Source organism: Histoplasma capsulatum, assembly GCF_000150115.1.
Source record: "Histoplasma capsulatum G186AR genomic scaffold supercont2.5, whole genome shotgun sequence".
Lineage (NCBI taxonomy): Eukaryota > Fungi > Ascomycota > Eurotiomycetes > Onygenales > Ajellomycetaceae > Histoplasma > Histoplasma capsulatum.
The window spans coordinates 1,049,730-1,066,944 of NW_025544805.1; the positions used below are offsets into that span (position 1 = coordinate 1,049,730).

The window sequence follows — 17,215 nt, forward strand, 5'->3', positions numbered from 1 at the left end:
GGCCAGACCCACTTGACTTAGGGCCAGAAATGTCATATCCCAAAACGGATAATTTCTCCGACGTCCAGATGAGCGTCGGAAGCCTGATGTCTGTATCACATTCGAACATCGAACGCTCATGAGATAAATATTCCGCTTCACAGAAAGAATCACCTCAGTCTTCCCGAATATCCTAGATTTTTGACTATTCTCGAGGGCAATCCCCTTCCTTCCCTAACCATGGACAAAGTACAGGCTTTCGGGAAGAACATTAGGTACTGCCCTTATTCTTCTCCTGACTTGGGGGGCATCTAGTTCCAATCCAAAAACATGTGCCCCCTTTCCGCGACCAGTGAGCGTTTTATATTGTTTGGAAAGTCGCATTTCTAATTCATCGGCGCATTTGCCCGCATCCTACATAGTGCATCATTTACCCCTTTCGCAGCCAGGACGCAACAATATGTGAAGGAACAACTTGGCCAAGCTGATGAGAAGGTACAACATCTTTTGACATTCCAGCAATCTGTAGACTGGTTCTGGTTTTCCTTCTTTGGCGTGATGGATGTTCTAGTTAACCCTCAATACTGTTCTTAGACACAACTTCCCGATGATTATATCGAGCTCGAGAAGCGTGTGGACGCTCTAAAGCTGGTTCATCAGAAGCTCTTGCAGGTTACGTAAGTGCCATCCAAACATGAATCGTCAATTCGACGATTTGTAGCCCTTTCTCAGAGGAGAATCCGTCTAATGGTTGCATATTTTCTCCAACAACCTCTAGTTCTCAATACTCTAATGAGCCTTATGACTACCCTCCCAACATTCGCGAGTCATTCAACGACCTTGGCCGTACCATCAGTGAGAAAGTCCAGCTTCTTTCCCACGCTACATCTCCCGCTGAAGCACAGGCGGCCCTCACGGCTCCTCCATCTGCCAAGCCCCAGCCAAAGACTTTCAGCCATGCCATCGCGCGCGCTTCCCTGGCTGGTTCTCAGTTAATCGCGCAGACCACCCCCAATGGCTCAGAGGATCCCCTCGCCATCGGCTTGGAGAAATACGCTCTTGCCGCTGAACGAGTTGGAGAGGCACGGCTTGCCCAGGATGCTCAGATCCAGAGCCGGTTCCTCGCCGGCTGGAACACCACGTTGAACACCAACCTGATGTTCGCGACCAAAGCTCGCAAGAACGTCGAAAATGCGAGGTTAATGCTCGATTCGATCAAGGCTAGGAAGGGAGTGTCGAGGGGAGATTTGGACAGCCTCAGTGAGGAAGATCGGGCTGAGATTGAGCAGGCGGAAGATGAGTTTGTAGGCCAGACTGAGGAGGCTGTTGGAGTTATGAAAAATGTTAGATTTTTCGCTCCCTTTCTACTACTTGTGCACGTTCTTTGGTATATTTTACTAACAAAGAATTCCAGGTTTTGGATACGCCTGAACCTCTCCGGAATTTGGCAGATCTTATCGCGGCTCAGTTGGAGTACCACAAGAAATCTTACGAGATCCTCAGCGAGCTTGCCCCAGTTGTTGATGGGTTGCAAGTCGAGCAAGAGGTTCGTGGTTAAAGACCATCTTCCTTCTATTTTATCTCCTTGTCCCTCCCTTAATATTAATCGCTTACCCTGCTGTGCTTGCAGAACGCATTCCACTAATTGCCCTTCAACCCAACTAACAGGCTAGCTACCGCAAAAGCCGAGAAGGAGCGTAAGCCTCCGAAGTAAGGAACAAGTCCTCGGATAGCTCCCGATCTCATCCGTCATAAAATTTCCGCTTCAAAATTCAATTCGTACTTCGACTATATTAGGTTAGAATTTCCAAACCAATATGCATACGAAAGAGAGGACTCTGGCAATCTTGTACAAACACGGGGTATCAGTTACAATTTCTCTCCAGTTTGAAATCCCTCTCGTACCAGCCAGTTTCTCATAACATTAAGGGCTCTCTTGCCCATCGAATTAGGATTTCGGAATCTGTACCCTTCCTTTATTCGTTTGCCGCTTCGTATTATATTTTTCTCCCGCCTACGTGCAGTTTCATACTGGTTTTGTGTGGTTATTCCTTTTGCCGTTTTCCACTTTATGAGTGTCTTCACACCTATGTATATCCGTTTTTATGTATCCCCTTTCCCGCCTCTGCCTCCTGGTCCGCTTATATATTTATATTATTTTTATGCTACTTCGCCTAAATTTTAACCCTTTAGGTGCCTATTTTCGCGTTTTCTTTGACATCTGTCCCGTAAGGCTATCAGGCATGTTAAACTATTTATCCTCGCATTTGGATATCTTTTATTAGTATTGCTCTTTGTAAATTTACCCACTGTCAACTTCCTCCTTGTAAAGGGTTTTATTTTGTCCTATATTATCCACTGTCGAACCATGCCTAGTCTCCCTGAAAACGCAGAGAAATTGCTAGGCACATTTTCTTTTATCACAGATGTGTATTAACCACTGCCATATCTACTGTGATATCTACTTGGTGATGAGAGTCTCAGGGCCTGAGCGAATGATGTCGCAGATTTGAAGCATAGAGTTGCTTGCCTGTCCTACACTGAATATCCACTGTTCCTATGACGATCTGAATCTCAAATTTAGACTTTACTGCACTGTATTAAGGTACACTACTTCCTGAAAACCACTTCCTCCCAACCTTGGTGCCAACGTAACTCATTATCACAGTTGCTAAATATCCAACAACCAGAAATGGCATAAAAAAATCGCCTGATGTGTCACTGGCAAAACAAATCAAGCTATATACCACTTTGTCGAGGTGTTCTCGAAATCGAACAGGAAAACTTTGATACAAAGGGAGATTGGTCGTTTCGTTGCTTCAAGAGTTAAACGCATCCAATCGCACCAAGGAGTTCATTTCCAAGCTGCTTCAGGGGTACACGAGCCTCGCCTGTTTTGCGGAGGGGCTGATCGGGAGGGCATATGAATACTCTGTTTGGAAAAGGGTTCCCTTTGCGAGGGTTCGATTTGATTACAATTTCGTTGGAGCGGATTTCGTGGTCGTCGGAAAGCAAACGATACTTATTCAGCGTCACAACAGACCCCATAAAGAGGAAGCCTCTGTCGTGATCCTTTGGCCACAATGGTGCCCATACCATGCCATTTTCAGGATCATCTTTCACGCCGTCGGCGACCAGGTCTAGGACAGTACAATGCTGAAGCCGGTCAGCTTTGTTCAAATCATTTTCCAAGACCAAAATGTCACCCTCGCTCTTATCGCTTTTAAACCGTGCGTCGAATTTATACGTTGCCTCCTCGATGTCGCACAGCAGATCGACATGCACCATACTTGGTGTGCAACTAGTGTTCTCTTTCAAAGTAAACTCGTATGTTGTTGTTGTCCCGTCGGCTCTCGCCCAGGTTTCCTGATAATTTCTCTCGTAGGTCCCTGAGACTTTGATGGTGAACCCTTCCCCGGCTCCAATATCTGCGCCAACTGACCCACCAATCTTCCATCCTACGCTATTCGTGTAGGTATCCACGAGGGTCACAGTTCTCGATACCTTGCAGCCTTGTCCATTGCCACAGACGATTGTCTTCTCCACACCTATCACATCAGAGAGCACAGGCTGACAGGAGGTGATTCTAGGATAAGTGATATCTAATCCCCAGTATTTGAAGTATAACCCTGGTCCCGTTGTCTCATTTTTGGCCATCCTCTCCACAGTGAAGTATTTCATTATCGCCAAAGGGATGACCATTTTGGGCATGCGGGAAAGGTAACGCTGTTCAACAACGCGCTTCAAATCCGATGGCGTATCGTCCACGGAGTCCCTTGGGTCCCAAGAATGCAGTACTGCAGCTCTTGGAGTCTTTCCGCCCCCCGAAACGTTAGCTGCAGAAACGAGCAGAGTAGGAAAATAAAAGAGATTACAACCTTCTCATCCAAAGGCATCGCAGAGCCTGATGTCGCACAGAGCGCGAAGCCTAGCCAAACGAGAGCGGACCCCAGCATTTTGATCAAAAAGTAATAATGAATGTCTTTGCAGGGTATTATTTGTGCCAAAGATGATCGTTTACTGAACAGTCCATCTCACTCTTGCGATGCCAGCAGAGAACCATAGACCACTATATATACTATTTCAAGTCTCAGTTTCCGCACCACCCTTCTGAGCTCTAGATACCTCCTTTATGTTACAGGATACCCTGAAGATAGCTGGTCCAAAAGATAGGAGCGTGAAGATCAAGCGCAAAAAGAAAAGAAAAAAACAGCCACTACGAAGCAGAGTCACATCAATTCCTACCATGAGATCCGCATGGAGACTCAAAATTAGGTACCCCTCTTGAGTGCTGTGATGCCCTCCTACATGTGAGCTGAAGTTTAAGCAGGTGATAAAAAGACAAGAAGCTATTATTCAATATTTTCAATGAGCTAAGGTTCGCGAAAAGCGCGAATTTGAGTGGTATTGCTGCATCTGAATAACACCAAATTTTACAATAAGATCGGATTACTGACTCAAAATTAGGAATTCATCTCTCGAAAATCTATGTTTTCTCAGAGGGAATCCAGAATTTGAGATTAAAATGGGGCTAGGTAAAGAAAGAGGTGATCACAGTTCCTCTACAAAAAGAGTTTCTCATTGTTTCGCTCTCAATACAATTTGCATCTCCATGCTTTAGTACAATTACCTTCACATCGTCCTTTCTCCGTCTCCTGCTGACTTTCGTCTGTTTGTAAGAGCATGACAATCAATAAATATAGGAACCAAGGACAGGAATGGTGTCCAATGTCGGCCTTGGTACTTCCTCCAGATATTTAGATCTGGTAGCACACGCGCTTATCACGGTACATGGATGGACGTTATAACGGTTTTTCGTTATTCGCATAACAGTAAATTAATGTTGTCGATCAAAAACGATGCCGATCCCGATCGTTGGCCCGCGAGGCTTCATTTATAGAGATCTCCCGGCACTCCTGCATATCCGGATCTCTCCATAGCCAAGCGTGCCGGAACTCTAATCTTTGCAGATAGATCTCCGCGTGACATACGCCCATTCATGGAGCGAAGCAGCCATAGCAGATGTGACATATCTTCCCAACACGGATGAGGGTGAAAAATGCGCCAATCACGGAACCTCTTGTCCGGCGTCAGAATCTGATATTAGGGTATTAATCATATATTCTTCCTGGAACAATGCAAGCAAATTTTGGCGCCGTCGCTGCCCCTGGCGCGTAAAAGTCCACTGCCTAGAAAAGAGCAAATACTGCATGACGACTTTTTTCGAAAAGGGTTTGGACCGTTTTGTGGATGTCAGCCACTTGCCCAACGGCGTTGAGTAAACTTCAGAGATAGTTGAGTTGAAATAGGGGCATTGACAGGGAATATTGCTCAAGTGAACAGAAATTTTAAACACGACGAGTCGTCGCTGCAACGATCGATTTGCTCTCGGAAAACCTTATTGCCCCTAATTGCTGGACACATTGCCCAGAGGTGAGTCTATGGGGGGAAAAGTAAATATGATGTGAAAGAAGGCATGAACTTGGGTGCATCCAATTCATTTCCGGCATGAGCTGCTGGAGAGGTGAATCTTTTAAGCCAAGCATGGCCATAGGAATCATTCTTCCATTCTCGCTGAAGTTGGCAGATTCCTAAATTACAACGGATCCGTAGAGAATGTTGAGATCTAGCATTCCATGGCCGCAACGTCGTATTCGCTGGTCAGACAAGAGGGGCAAGCGATATTCCCTGAATTTGAGCCGCATTACATGTCCGATGAGAAAATTAGCAAGAAAATATATGCTGGACGGCAGCGGCAATAAGGTCTCCACATTGCCCAAGCAGTATATACTGCGTAGATATCTTTCAGTGAACGGGTAAGCACGAAGCACTACTCGTCGTAGATAAAACATCCAGAGGGCGTCAGAATAAACTATGACGCTAAGCCGCTTATATAATCATACTCCGTCCTAAATAACAACACCCGCCGAGCTGCAGCTTCAACATCCATCCATTCAGGGCATATAGCTTGAGCCACACCGTGTTCAACTAGGACTTCCCGTCAAACCCTCCTCCCGCAGGCTCCGGAGCCTTCTAAGCCTCCACTGTTCCCCCCCACCGTCCCATAATTCCTTCATGAAAGATCCACTTGCCACCTAACTTCCCATCTCAGTCCACAGTTCCAACAGCTCTGCAGTTGTTTATTTGGAGATTTGATACATATTTGCAACGCTCACATATATAGAACATGGCAAACGGGTACAGTAGTTCTTTTCGCGTTCCTGGTTACTTCTCTATCCACTGACTAGCCGACAACGCCCACCGGTATTTGGAATGATACAGATGGAGCATAATTGTCGGACTCGTCTTCGTCGTCCTTGCAAACTCGATGGCCTGGATATTCAGTCCGAAAGGAGAGGATAGAACGTTAGTGCATACATGTCCCCTTGTTACCGCGCTATTCCCTTTGCGAATTTACACTGCCCTTACGGTCTACGCCAATGGACCTGGGGCATGTTGGGATGGGATGGGCTCAGGCAGGAGCGGGACACCTGTGGCTTGTTCAGAATGTCCGAGGAATGAATGGTCCAGCGAATCTTTTCCGAATTTTCGTCAAATGAGAATTGACGGCTTCTTCGGTTCGACCAAAGGGCGGAAGCTTTGAGTCAACACCAAGCCCCGCATGCGCTGTTGAAGTACATGAATGGAACGAGACGACCCCGACATTGACATTACTGGCGGAGATACCACAGATCCCACTCCACTTCCTGACCCATCCCCTTGTCAAATGTCCCATAAGCACCGTATCGGACAAACTTTCTGTGCACTGAAGAGATAAGGCTGACGGCTATCACAGGATATGGCGCAGCTCGTTAATACTCGCGTTCACAGCCTGCTATCTAATGTGGGGTACGTAAATACATCATCCATGCATCTGCACTGCTAAATCCACACCGATACTGCACATTCGTCGTCTCCAATTACAATCGCGGTACACAATCTAACTATTCCTCTTCATGTAGCAATAACGTTCCTCGCCCAATTACATCCATTAATTGCACCGAAGAGAAGTGATTTACGCCCTGATAGGGTATCGCACTGAGGGAGGGAAGAAAGAGAACGAGGATTGTGGAAGCTGTCGGTTCCTCTGTTTATAGTTTTATATTGTTGTTGCTCTCACGACTCATTGGTGTTTTTCTTCGTGGATCTATCTTTTCTTTTTCGTATTTTTCTCTAGCTGGTTTAACGGGCCAAACTTTTCGTTTTTGGGTTATCGGCGTGCATTGTACTGTATGTCCTAGATGTTTATCATTCTCGAAACAAAAATTAATTAAATTAATTAAAGGGGGAAAAAAAAAGGAACTGAATGGTAAAGATATACGGTGGTTTCTATTCAATTAATGTCCAAAAATTAGGGGGTTAGCCAATGGCGAGATATAAATAAAGTCAGTAAGAAAAGTAGCTGCTAGTGTACAACTCTTCGTCCATCTCCGAGACCCTCAAACCGGAAAGCAAAAGACGAAAAAAACCCTTTCCAAACCCAAAACGCCCTATTCTAATCCAAAATATATACATACAACCGGTAAATACATATTACTAAAAAAGTTTGTAGATACTAAGCCAAGCCAACCTCTCTTCATAACCAATAACCGTATCAATTATCAATCACAAACCCAGAGCTCCCAACAGAATCCTTTCCACCATCCACCTCGCCAACTGACCACTCAGTGCCAGTACCGCTGCTCGTATATATCCACAATCAAGAAGTATGAAAAGCGCCTCGGTATTATTCAATAGGACAAGGTGGGTATTTGTTATCGAAAGTACGAGAGAGATGAGCGGGTTGAGGAAGGAGGAAGTAGGTGATAGCGGGGGAGATGTTGGAGATGATACATGTGATGGAGAGGACGACGGTGCAAGTTGCAGCAACTGCTGGTGCTGCGATGCACTAGATATAGGGGAAGAGGAAGGAGAGTTGTGATTCATGAATGTAGATGTTAATGAGTTCGTGAGTATTCCTGTCGCTGCGTCCGATGCTGAAGGGGATGTGCCGACACCGCTGCTGTTAGTGTCGTTTTTTTCTGGATTCCAGATCACGAGCAGGAGAGGGAAGAGCTTTGTGCAACTGCTAACGAGAAGCGCAGTGCTTATAGAGTTTGGACACGCAGTGCAAGGAGGAGGCATGGGATTGACCTGAAGAGGTGATGTGGACAATCGACGGATGAGAGGGGGTGGCGCAGGAAGGTTATTTGAGGGGAAATGATTTGGGTGAACCGAGGGCGACTGAGGTGGAAGGCCTCCATTGTTAGATGTTGTGTTGGTGGCAGATGTTTGGTTCTGAGGTTGGGATTGCAGATTCGTAGAGTTGAGAGGGGGGATCGGAGTGGTGGTAGGACTAGGTGGGATTATATCACCGTTATGGGCGTCATTCGTCGAAGTCGTGGTGGGTTGTGGACGTGGGACGAGGAATGAAGCAAGGAGACGGACAGTGAGGTGGTGAGCGATTGTTGCGAGTGTGTTTAGCGTAAGGAAGAATATGTATTGGACGACAATTGGGGCTGTAGCAAGGGGTGTTCCGGAGAGCGAGTCGGATTTCTCCGCCCGTGCCCAGGACAAATAGACGTCAAAGAGCAATATTAACGTTCCGAGGCGTATTATAGAGCGCTGGAGAGAAAGATTATTACCCGCTCAATAAATTAAAGGAATGCAAGACGCAGAAACCGGGGAGAGAGGCGGGAGAACGGAGTATTGGGTGGTATACATCGAACTTATCATCAGATCTCCCTAGGCGGTTGAAGAGCAGATGACGATACACCTGCACAGTCACAAATAAAATCAGCCCAGCGCCGCAATAGCGGAAACATCTCACATGGGGAGTATATTTACCTGAGGCTTTATCAAGACTAGATCAATGAAAAGCACCACAAAATCGTGTTCGACATACTTGTCCGCGAACCGTTTACAACGCGGACACTGGGTTAATCGCACGCCCTTGCCCAGAGAGCGGTCATCGGCCTTGCTGTAGGAGGTATAGAGATGGGAAACGGGACAGCAGCATTCGATACATATTGGCATTGTGGAGGTCTGAGTGTCATATTCGTTGAAAGCAGGTCAGTCAATAAACGCTCTAGTGGTTATTTCCAAAGGCTGCTGTTGTTCTTTCGTTCGGGCGGAGTTGAGAAAGATATGGTTGGTCCGTGCACAACAGACGAGCGAGGCAATTTGGTGAAAGTAGAAATCCGTTTAATGGATTTAAACTAACCATACATAGATTATCGCTCTCCATAGCTACTAATCAGAATAGGAATATATACATATACCCATGAAAGCGTATTCTCACTCGCCCTAGTGTGCCCGGAATGATATATTGTTTAGTTTTAACTTATTGTTCTAAACATAAGAGCACAAAAGAGTATCTAACCGAGGTTTTTTTATATATATAAACATAATTTGCAACGGCGTGTAATGAATTTACGAGGAAATGCCACTACAAGACAACATAAATAAAAGCCTAGATATATGCTTAATCAACCACATGTTTATTATCTAGCCAGCTGGGTTCGATTCCACGACAAACGCCCTCATAATCCCGAAATAGCCTATTGTCCTCCAGCACTCCATCAGTTGTCCAGAACATTGTCCAATTCGACCCGGGAAGCTTCCACGTCCCTCGAGCCCGCTCGAAATACCACTTATTCACTGGGTTATCGCGACGGCTGCGCCAGCAAACACCCTTGGGCAAACACGTACGAACCATTGCATTAAATACAATGTCCGCCACGCCGCCCGCCCCCTGGCTCCGCTTTAGAACGGCGAACTTATCAAGATAGGGAACCATTCGTGATCGACTCTCCTCACTTCCATCGTTAGGCACACCTGGCGGTAGTTCCCAGGTTAAAACGGCTCCGCCTTCGTACTTGCCTGCAATAATCAGACCGGCTAAACGGTCACTGACGCGGTTGAGATAGTGCAGGACATCCAGTTTTCTATTGAAAGAATCTTCAATTAGTTGGACGAGGCGAGGTAGATCGATATGTGGATCATTAAGTGTCATCCGGGATTTTCCATTTATTGGAGGTTTCCAGATATGCACTCGTGGGTCGGGAAACAACGTCAGGGGCATCCCCTTCTTAACAAACGTCGAATGCATCACTTGGAAAGTATTTTGTGATGAACTGCCGTTGTTGGCGCGTAGTCTCCCCGCAGGTAGGGAAGCGGAATGGCTGGGTTTATCCGTCAATAAATTGTGGATTAAAGGGTTCCGCTTTCGTCTGGTCGCAACGGTGGATAACTGTGAGGGGTCTCGCGGTTCGCTTGCCGAATTCGTTGCATCTTGGGGTCTTGTGATAATGCCGGAGGATGATGGTGGAAGGTACGTAAGTGTGTTATGTAAGAGTGTTAAATTATCCAGATGTCTCTCAAAATCAGGAATGTGAACACTACTTCGATCACTTGAGGTAGCCTGTAGTTCACTAGGTAACGATGCACATTCCCTCTCTACAACTGTCGAAAGGGGATTAGATCTTTCCAGGGAAAGTATTTGCTGCCCATTTTCAATTTTATCGCCCGTAGCTAGTGAATCACCAGCGGCCATTCCTTCTCTTAGTTCGTTAGTAATCTCCTCAAATTCCTGTTCCAAGTTCACGAAAACGTGTGATTTCGAAGCTCTTTTCAGGGATGGAATGCCCCCAGCAGGGTCCAAAATAATAAGCCTGTCCACAGAGACTTCCTTTTGGAGCTTAGATATCCTCCGGGCCAGTTCATGAGGATTGTCCTCAGGGCGCGCTTTGACACCCAACCCCATGAACTCCTTGGTTAATGCCAACACAACGTCATCTGCAAGAACGGGTACCGCTTGAAGAGCGCCTTCCGTGTAGCCAATGGGAGGAATCACAGCAATTCTTCCCCGACGGAGGGGAGAAAGAATTAACTCTCTAGACGCTACTGAAAGCGCATGTTTAGAAGAAGGTGCCAGACGTATCACATCATCCAGTCGCCTAGAGTCCACGCCATTTTTCTCAATCGCTGCTAACATACGGTCAGCCTGTTTGATTGACCGGTTTCTCCAAAATGGGTCGCTTTGAGGGAGGCCGGGGTCAATCACAACACAGCAGGACATCCCAAGTAAGGAAAGCTGTGACAGTGTCCGCCCAACCTCTCCAAGTGTCTGGTCGTTTAGCAATTGCGGCTCACGAATTTTTACCAGAGCGATGTGTAATGTTTCCTCTGGCACCGTTTCTATTGGCAGTGATTTCCCCGGTGCAGATTCTTGTCGAAACATCGCGTGATTATCAATAACTCCCGCCGTGCCAAACATCCCTCCCCCTAAGTTCACCCCTGATTGGACAAAATTGGTGGAGGGATAGCCCATAGCACTCTGCTCTGGTGGGGACTTCGCAGGCTCTAGTTTTTCGGCTTTGAAGCGGGAGAGATATGATTGAGCTTCTCGTTTTGTTGATGCTGAGCTGAGCAGGCTGAAAAAGAAATCCTGCCCACAAAAAAATAAATTAGTAATTCGTTAAGTTTGCCCAATGGGCAATGGGCAATGGGCAACGGCAATGGCAGACCTTATCCGCTAATTTTTCATGCGCTGTACGTCCCTGTTGTTTACGATATTCATTTGGTTCCGAAGGTATAACACCATCCTGTCGCCGGACCGGGGGGGTGGACGAAGAAAGTCCTGGAGAGGTTGAAAAACAACCTTTTGTAATACGATGATAGCAAGAACAGGAAGGTGCTCCGATTCGCTCACACTGTGGGGTGCAAAGCAAATAGAGAAATTAGGAACGGAGTTGGCATTTGAATGTGTATGGTGGACGAGAATCCCATTACCTTGCGAAGGGGCAAACATGACCGTCGAGGCCAGCCGCACGATGTCACTCGGCTCATCGTACATGATGTGCGGGAGATGCGGGTTGAAGCAAGCAGAATGGTTGAGCCACGACTCGCACAGGTCATCGATCAAGAAAAGTTAAGGTGGACTGAGCCATCCTTTCTGTGAAAAAGGAGAGGGGAAAGTAAAAGGCACCCATGCACCATGGGGGGAAGTCTGAGTCAGTTTGGTGACGCAGAATTTGGGGGATTCTGCAGCCCGAAAGCGGGTTTGCCAACTGCCGAATCGGGACAGGACGGGGCGCGAGATTATCGGATGGATCAGATAAGATTACGTTCGCGCATAACATTGGTTGCAGTCATTCGAGCTTGGCGCTAGCAGAGGGCTTGAACCCTAATCAATCTCCCTAAGTCCTTGGCATCTTTTTTGATATTGCCCATGCGCAAAGGAGGTTGAGTAAATGCTAGGACTCGTAGGAACGACCCAGTACTAACTACAGAATTATGACAGGCACAGATGGAAATACTTCTTCTCATACAGCCATGGTATAGAATCAGTGTGCATTCGGGAACCATACATCGAGCTTTCGCTAGGGAACTGAGTCCCAATCAATGCCTATAGATCAGGCTAATTGATCTCTCAACAGAGATGGAAATACCCCTCAATTACTAGTACCATCTTGAGATATCTTTGTGATATATCAGTCTCACAATTTACGATGTTAACGTTTTGTTATAAATGCAGTTTCATTATAACCTGAAAGTATAATCTTTTGCATTCAGCACAGTTATCTTTAGTATAACGTCCAGCCTTCTTACTTCAGCTGTTAGTTGATTGTTCAAAGCAAATCCTAGCTCAGCAGGACTCGGAGTGAATAGCTGACTCGGTAAGGTGGGCAACTGAGGTTTAACATTATCACGGAATGCTAAATAGAATTTATCTGGAACGTAGCTAAGGAGCATTTGGCTAAATCCAGTGTTGAATAACGCAGGAGTAGGAGTCTGTGTAGTAAGAAGAGGGAGAAATGAAGCTTTCTAGAGCACAATCTCTTTAAAGCTGCTATTGCTAAGACGCATTGATTGACTTACTGGAGCAAAGTAGGATAAAATCATACAAGCAACAACCTTTCTTTGACGCTTCATCAATCTGCTTTCACTTCTTCCTACACCAATTTATCATATGATCTCTGGGCAAGGTGATACGGCCATTAAGCGACCAATTTATTGGTCTTGTCGTATCGTTCAAACACACTCCGGAGAAACCGAAATTAAAACATCATACCATCAGCGGCGGAGGCTCGATCAAGATTTGTGGAAGCTGCTGCAGGTAAGCAACAAAACAAAGAGTCTAAGAGCCTTTGGCTCTCCACCTGATTCGACAGAGGCTGATTGGAAATATGTCGGCAGGAAAACTCCATCGTCAATGGAAGAAACTTCCACGCCATCTGGGCCACAATGACAAATGCAGGAACTCATGCGTGGTTCGATTCACACAAGTATGATTCATGCATGTATCGGGTAGCCAATATACTACTGCAAATAAAGAAGGTTGCTATTCCACATGAATTATGGGAATGGCGCCCTTAGACATTGTGGACCATGTGCCGCGTGACTGGCGGCTCGGATATGCCTAGCACCACGGACAACCGTCCCATAGCCAACGAGATCGAGCAGTGGCGGCGAGTGGCAGAGAGAAGATTCAACGGTGGAACGAGGATACCATAGCTAAAAGCTTCTTTCCCGCCGTAAACATATGTAGTCTGTGTTCGGGTCCCCTGCGGCATCTTGTCTGGAGAATTGGTCCTTATGTCAATAGTTATTGAGCACTCTGATAACTTGACGAGAAAGACAGATATGGCCTTTAATAAAGGCTCTTGAATTATTCGGTCTTTCTGGTTCTGAATATGTCTTCCTGGACACGAGTATGTGCATCCTCCGTAATGGCAAAAGTGCAAGTATCTGACCCTGTCATATGCGCCCATATAACTCGTTTTTCATTAGCACAGTAGTACCGAAGTCAGACTGTGTTTCTGGGAGCCCAAAGACGAAGAGCCACAAACTGTGCAAGGCGAGCTGATTTATTTTGACGTCAGTAGACGGTTTGTTGGTTGTTTGGCGTTCACCACCAGTTGTGGAGATTACAGGGCGCATGAGGTTGGAGCAAGTCAAATATTTTTCAGGGCTCTTTCTTCTTGTTGGACCACACACACTTATCAAAATACATCTACTGCGTTGATATAGAAAATGTAAAAATACCTTCTGCTGGCACCGTTTGAGCTCCGGGGTTTGACGTTTTGAGGCCGGCTTGGCATTTTTATTTTTATAGGTTCCATTCTCAAGTTTAGCACTCCACTAGAGGGAAATTGTCCCTTTTAGTGCTGAAACCATGCCTTCCCGGAGTCATGGCGGCTGGCGCTGCTGGGCCTCAGGTGCCTCGATTTATCCTAGGCCTCGGGGTCTGAAAGTCCTCAAGGTTCAACTAAGGAACTCAACCAATAGTTTTTTCCGCCTGACTCCGAGGAATTTCAAGATCTTGAAACCCCAGTTTTTCAGGCGATCGAGTCGGCTTTCGGAGTTTCGTCTGTTTCGCCTATATTGCCTGGTTTCGCAGAGTTGGATGTAGCCCGTGAACGTGAATGGATGCTGAACCAGCCACAGCTGGTCTCAAGTTACCCTTGCGGAGAATGGCCCTGGGAACTGAACCTTAACGATCTTTAACTCCACGAGATGTCACGGAGTACAGCTGCATGAATGTGGCTCGGTTGAGCTTGAACGTGAGTTTGTGGCCTACACTGATGACGATTGTGACTTGAGCCTGAGTCGTCCTTGATTTTAAGAGAAAAGAACGGCCTGTTTTCTCTTATAATATTTCGAGTGGTGTTTTCCGAGAGTCAGGTCGAACATTTTGGAAGCTTTTATTGACTCTGCGGGAGGTCGGAAGTCGATCCACATTTCGCCAGCCAAAAAGCGGAGTTGGTGGGCCACAAGCCTTGAGTTGACTAGGTCTGTAAGGGAGAATTTTGAATTTTGAAGTGCATATAAAATACTGGCCCTGTAGGGTGCCGATGAACTGCTCTGCTTGAGCTTGTTACTATTTTTCTGTGAAGTTCTTTTTTGTCATGACCGTTGGAGCAAATTGGAGTGGAACCATAATCTCAATCTCAATGGCCTGAAGGATTCAAGTCCTGCACACAGAAAAATTGTCGCGTGGCCCTCCAACTGCCATCACCTCTGGGGTGTATCTTTGGCTCCTCGGTTCGAGGCCCGGAGCAGCGTCAACTAGTCTTCCCAGTAGTCAACCCCAGCCCGTGTTCAAAGGAGCTAGTCATTAGATCACCAAGGCGTCATTCCTATTCAAGGAACGCTGGGCTACTTGTCTCGAAAGCGAGCGCATTTTACTTAGACTTTCGAGGTGCTCAACTTCACCAGAAATGCTTCTGTTAGTTGCGATTGAGCCAATCAGATGGTAGCCTTTTTGCGGAGAAGCATACAGCTTCATAAAATTTTCACGGGATGCTCATTGCTCAGTGTTCACTGCCAGACAACGAGATAGAGTTTGTGCCAGTTACTCAATTCTGTGCTAGTCCCGACGCCATGGTGAGGTCTTGCTAGCGTATCAGCATTCAGGGGAGTTGCTCGCTCCAAAGGTGGCGTCCCCCAGAGAATTCCACAAGGTGGTAGAGGATGGCATAAGAGTGGATCGATATCCAGCATTTCCCCAGCAGCAACTGGAGAGATATCAAATGTTTTTGGTGAAATCATCTTTCCTTGCTCGCCGCAGCGGCGGTTTCATCTGATCTTTTTGCTTCTGCGGTGTGTGATCGCCGCCGACATGGAAGACAAAAGCCATTCCATCTTTGCCGTTGCGGGTACTTTTCTAGCCATATCGTGGATAATCGTTGCATTGCGCTGCTATGTGCGGCTCACCCTGACCCGTTGGGGTGTTGACGACCTCACCATGGTCGTGACTTTGGTATGTTGGGTAGTAATGTACATTTGCAGATACATTGCCGTGTGTCTGTGGATGGAAACAGTGCCCTCGTCTCTCGTTGTGCCTAGCTAATTCTCCACTCATTACTCGTCAGCTGCTCTTCTCGACATTTGTTTCGTCACTCATATTTTCGACGACGAATGGACTTGGGAAACATGATAAAGCAATAACCAATCGGAACACGGTCATGAATGCATTCAAGGTCGGATATACAAACCTCAGCGCGGCGCAACATTCATTAGAAGACATCGTTAACAGCTAGCACAGGGTTTTTTCCTTTGCGATCTTTTTTATATTTTGTCTTCAGGGATTGTGAAGATCTCCTTCTGTTTGTCATTATTACGAGTAGTTGTCATCGGACGAGCTTATGTCTACACGATATACACTGTAGCCGCAGTCACCGGCATTTTCACAACTTTCTACTGGTTCTTCACCCTGTTTACTTGCTGGCCGGTGGACTTTTTATGGGAGCAGATCCGAAATCCGGATGGCCAAGGGACGTGCCGGCACTTTCGCGCAGTCATCTCTGGAAGCTACGCACATGGCTCAATTGTTTGCCTGGGTGATATAACACTTGCAATAGTGCCTGCCTTGATTTTGCGGAAATTAAGCATGAACTCCCGTACAAAGATATCCGCGATGGTTCTACTTGGCTTTGGAGCAATGTAAGTTTCTGTTTCCCGTTCGTCGTACAATATATCCCAGAATTCTCAATATTCTAACTCCTCCCTACAGAGCAAGCGTTGCCACAATATCCAGAATTACATACATCCACCACGGATATGATCAACTGGATTTTCTTTACACCAACGCTGAGATAATGATCTGGTCCACAGTTGAGATAGGGGTAAGCATCATAGCCGTGTCGGCTGTGACGCTGAAGCCGCTGCTGATGAAATACACAATCTTTTTCCACACTCGAAGCAACAACTCAGGCTCACCAGAACCACCAAGGCACATCGAGAATTTCACGTTCGGGGTTAGCACACTGCCGCAAAGTAACACTCACGATAATCGAACACATCAATCCTCTGGTCCTACAAAAATCAGCTCATCTATACTGAGGTCTAATACCATAATTGGTAACGGGCGGTCATCATCGGAGGAAAACATCTGGGCATCGAAGGGTGGTGGTCATCATTCGATAAATACTAGCGAGGAAATCGAGGAGGAATTCGAATTGGTTTCAAGGGGAAAAGTAGAGTTTTCGACGTCGATGGTCACAAAGGAGCATGATGACGACCCCATGCAGATCAACCAACAAGTGTTTACCGAGCAGCGTCCTTATGCAAATGGTCCTTATGCAAATGGACGCTAATATTCATATCATAATGTACTGTACATTACATGTGCATGGATGTAGCGGGAAGTAATTACATAGCTTGACCGCCTGAATTATGGACACGATATAGCTAGCCAGCTACTCCAGGGGTCTACCGACCGCCCTCGAGTTTTGTGTCGGCCAACAATTGT

At 46.4% G+C, this 17,215-nt stretch overlaps 7 protein-coding genes across 7 annotated transcripts; 3 read left to right on the forward strand and 4 right to left on the reverse strand.

Moving 5' to 3' along the window:
* Positions 1 to 120: 120 nt before the first annotated feature.
* HCBG_04305 (BAR domain-containing protein) lies at positions 121 to 2,178 on the forward strand (the record flags this gene model as incomplete). The annotated part of the gene is made up of 7 exons (XM_045431354.1): positions 121 to 254; positions 402 to 474; positions 574 to 656; positions 758 to 1,322; positions 1,394 to 1,525; positions 1,648 to 1,853; positions 1,903 to 2,178. The coding sequence occupies 6 exons, from the start codon at positions 220 to 222 to the stop codon at positions 1,678 to 1,680; spliced, it is 921 nt and encodes a 306-aa protein (XP_045287907.1).
* A 367-nt stretch (positions 2,179 to 2,545) lies between these two features.
* HCBG_04306 (uncharacterized protein) lies at positions 2,546 to 3,681 on the reverse strand (the record flags this gene model as incomplete). The annotated part of the gene is made up of 1 exon (XM_045431355.1): positions 2,546 to 3,681. The coding sequence occupies one exon, from the start codon at positions 3,679 to 3,681 to the stop codon at positions 2,806 to 2,808; it is 876 nt and encodes a 291-aa protein (XP_045287908.1).
* Positions 3,682 to 4,697: 1,016 nt separating this feature from the next.
* Positions 4,698 to 5,261, forward strand: HCBG_04307 (uncharacterized protein; the record flags this gene model as incomplete). Its single annotated transcript, XM_045431356.1, has 2 exons — positions 4,698 to 4,766; positions 4,950 to 5,261. The coding sequence occupies 2 exons, from the start codon at positions 4,698 to 4,700 to the stop codon at positions 5,259 to 5,261; spliced, it is 381 nt and encodes a 126-aa protein (XP_045287909.1).
* Positions 5,262 to 7,584: 2,323 nt separating this feature from the next.
* Positions 7,585 to 8,994, reverse strand: HCBG_04308 (uncharacterized protein; the record flags this gene model as incomplete). The annotated part of the gene is made up of 3 exons (XM_045431357.1): positions 7,585 to 8,583; positions 8,681 to 8,734; positions 8,806 to 8,994. The coding sequence occupies 3 exons, from the start codon at positions 8,992 to 8,994 to the stop codon at positions 7,585 to 7,587; spliced, it is 1,242 nt and encodes a 413-aa protein (XP_045287910.1).
* A 418-nt stretch (positions 8,995 to 9,412) lies between these two features.
* On the reverse strand, positions 9,413 to 11,815 carry HCBG_04309 (acetylglutamate synthase; the record flags this gene model as incomplete). Its single annotated transcript, XM_045431358.1, has 3 exons — positions 9,413 to 11,407; positions 11,487 to 11,599; positions 11,752 to 11,815. 3 exons carry the CDS (start codon positions 11,813 to 11,815, stop codon positions 9,443 to 9,445), a joined length of 2,142 nt encoding a protein of 713 aa, XP_045287911.1.
* A 1,519-nt stretch (positions 11,816 to 13,334) lies between these two features.
* Positions 13,335 to 14,655, reverse strand: HCBG_04310 (uncharacterized protein; the record flags this gene model as incomplete). The annotated part of the gene is made up of 4 exons (XM_045431359.1): positions 13,335 to 13,540; positions 13,764 to 13,824; positions 14,008 to 14,103; positions 14,599 to 14,655. The coding sequence occupies 4 exons, from the start codon at positions 14,653 to 14,655 to the stop codon at positions 13,335 to 13,337; spliced, it is 420 nt and encodes a 139-aa protein (XP_045287912.1).
* Positions 14,656 to 15,456: 801 nt separating this feature from the next.
* On the forward strand, positions 15,457 to 17,060 carry HCBG_04311 (uncharacterized protein; the record flags this gene model as incomplete). The annotated part of the gene is made up of 4 exons (XM_045431360.1): positions 15,457 to 15,724; positions 15,837 to 15,944; positions 16,010 to 16,407; positions 16,478 to 17,060. The coding sequence occupies 4 exons, from the start codon at positions 15,584 to 15,586 to the stop codon at positions 17,058 to 17,060; spliced, it is 1,230 nt and encodes a 409-aa protein (XP_045287913.1).
* Positions 17,061 to 17,215: the final 155 nt, after the last annotated feature.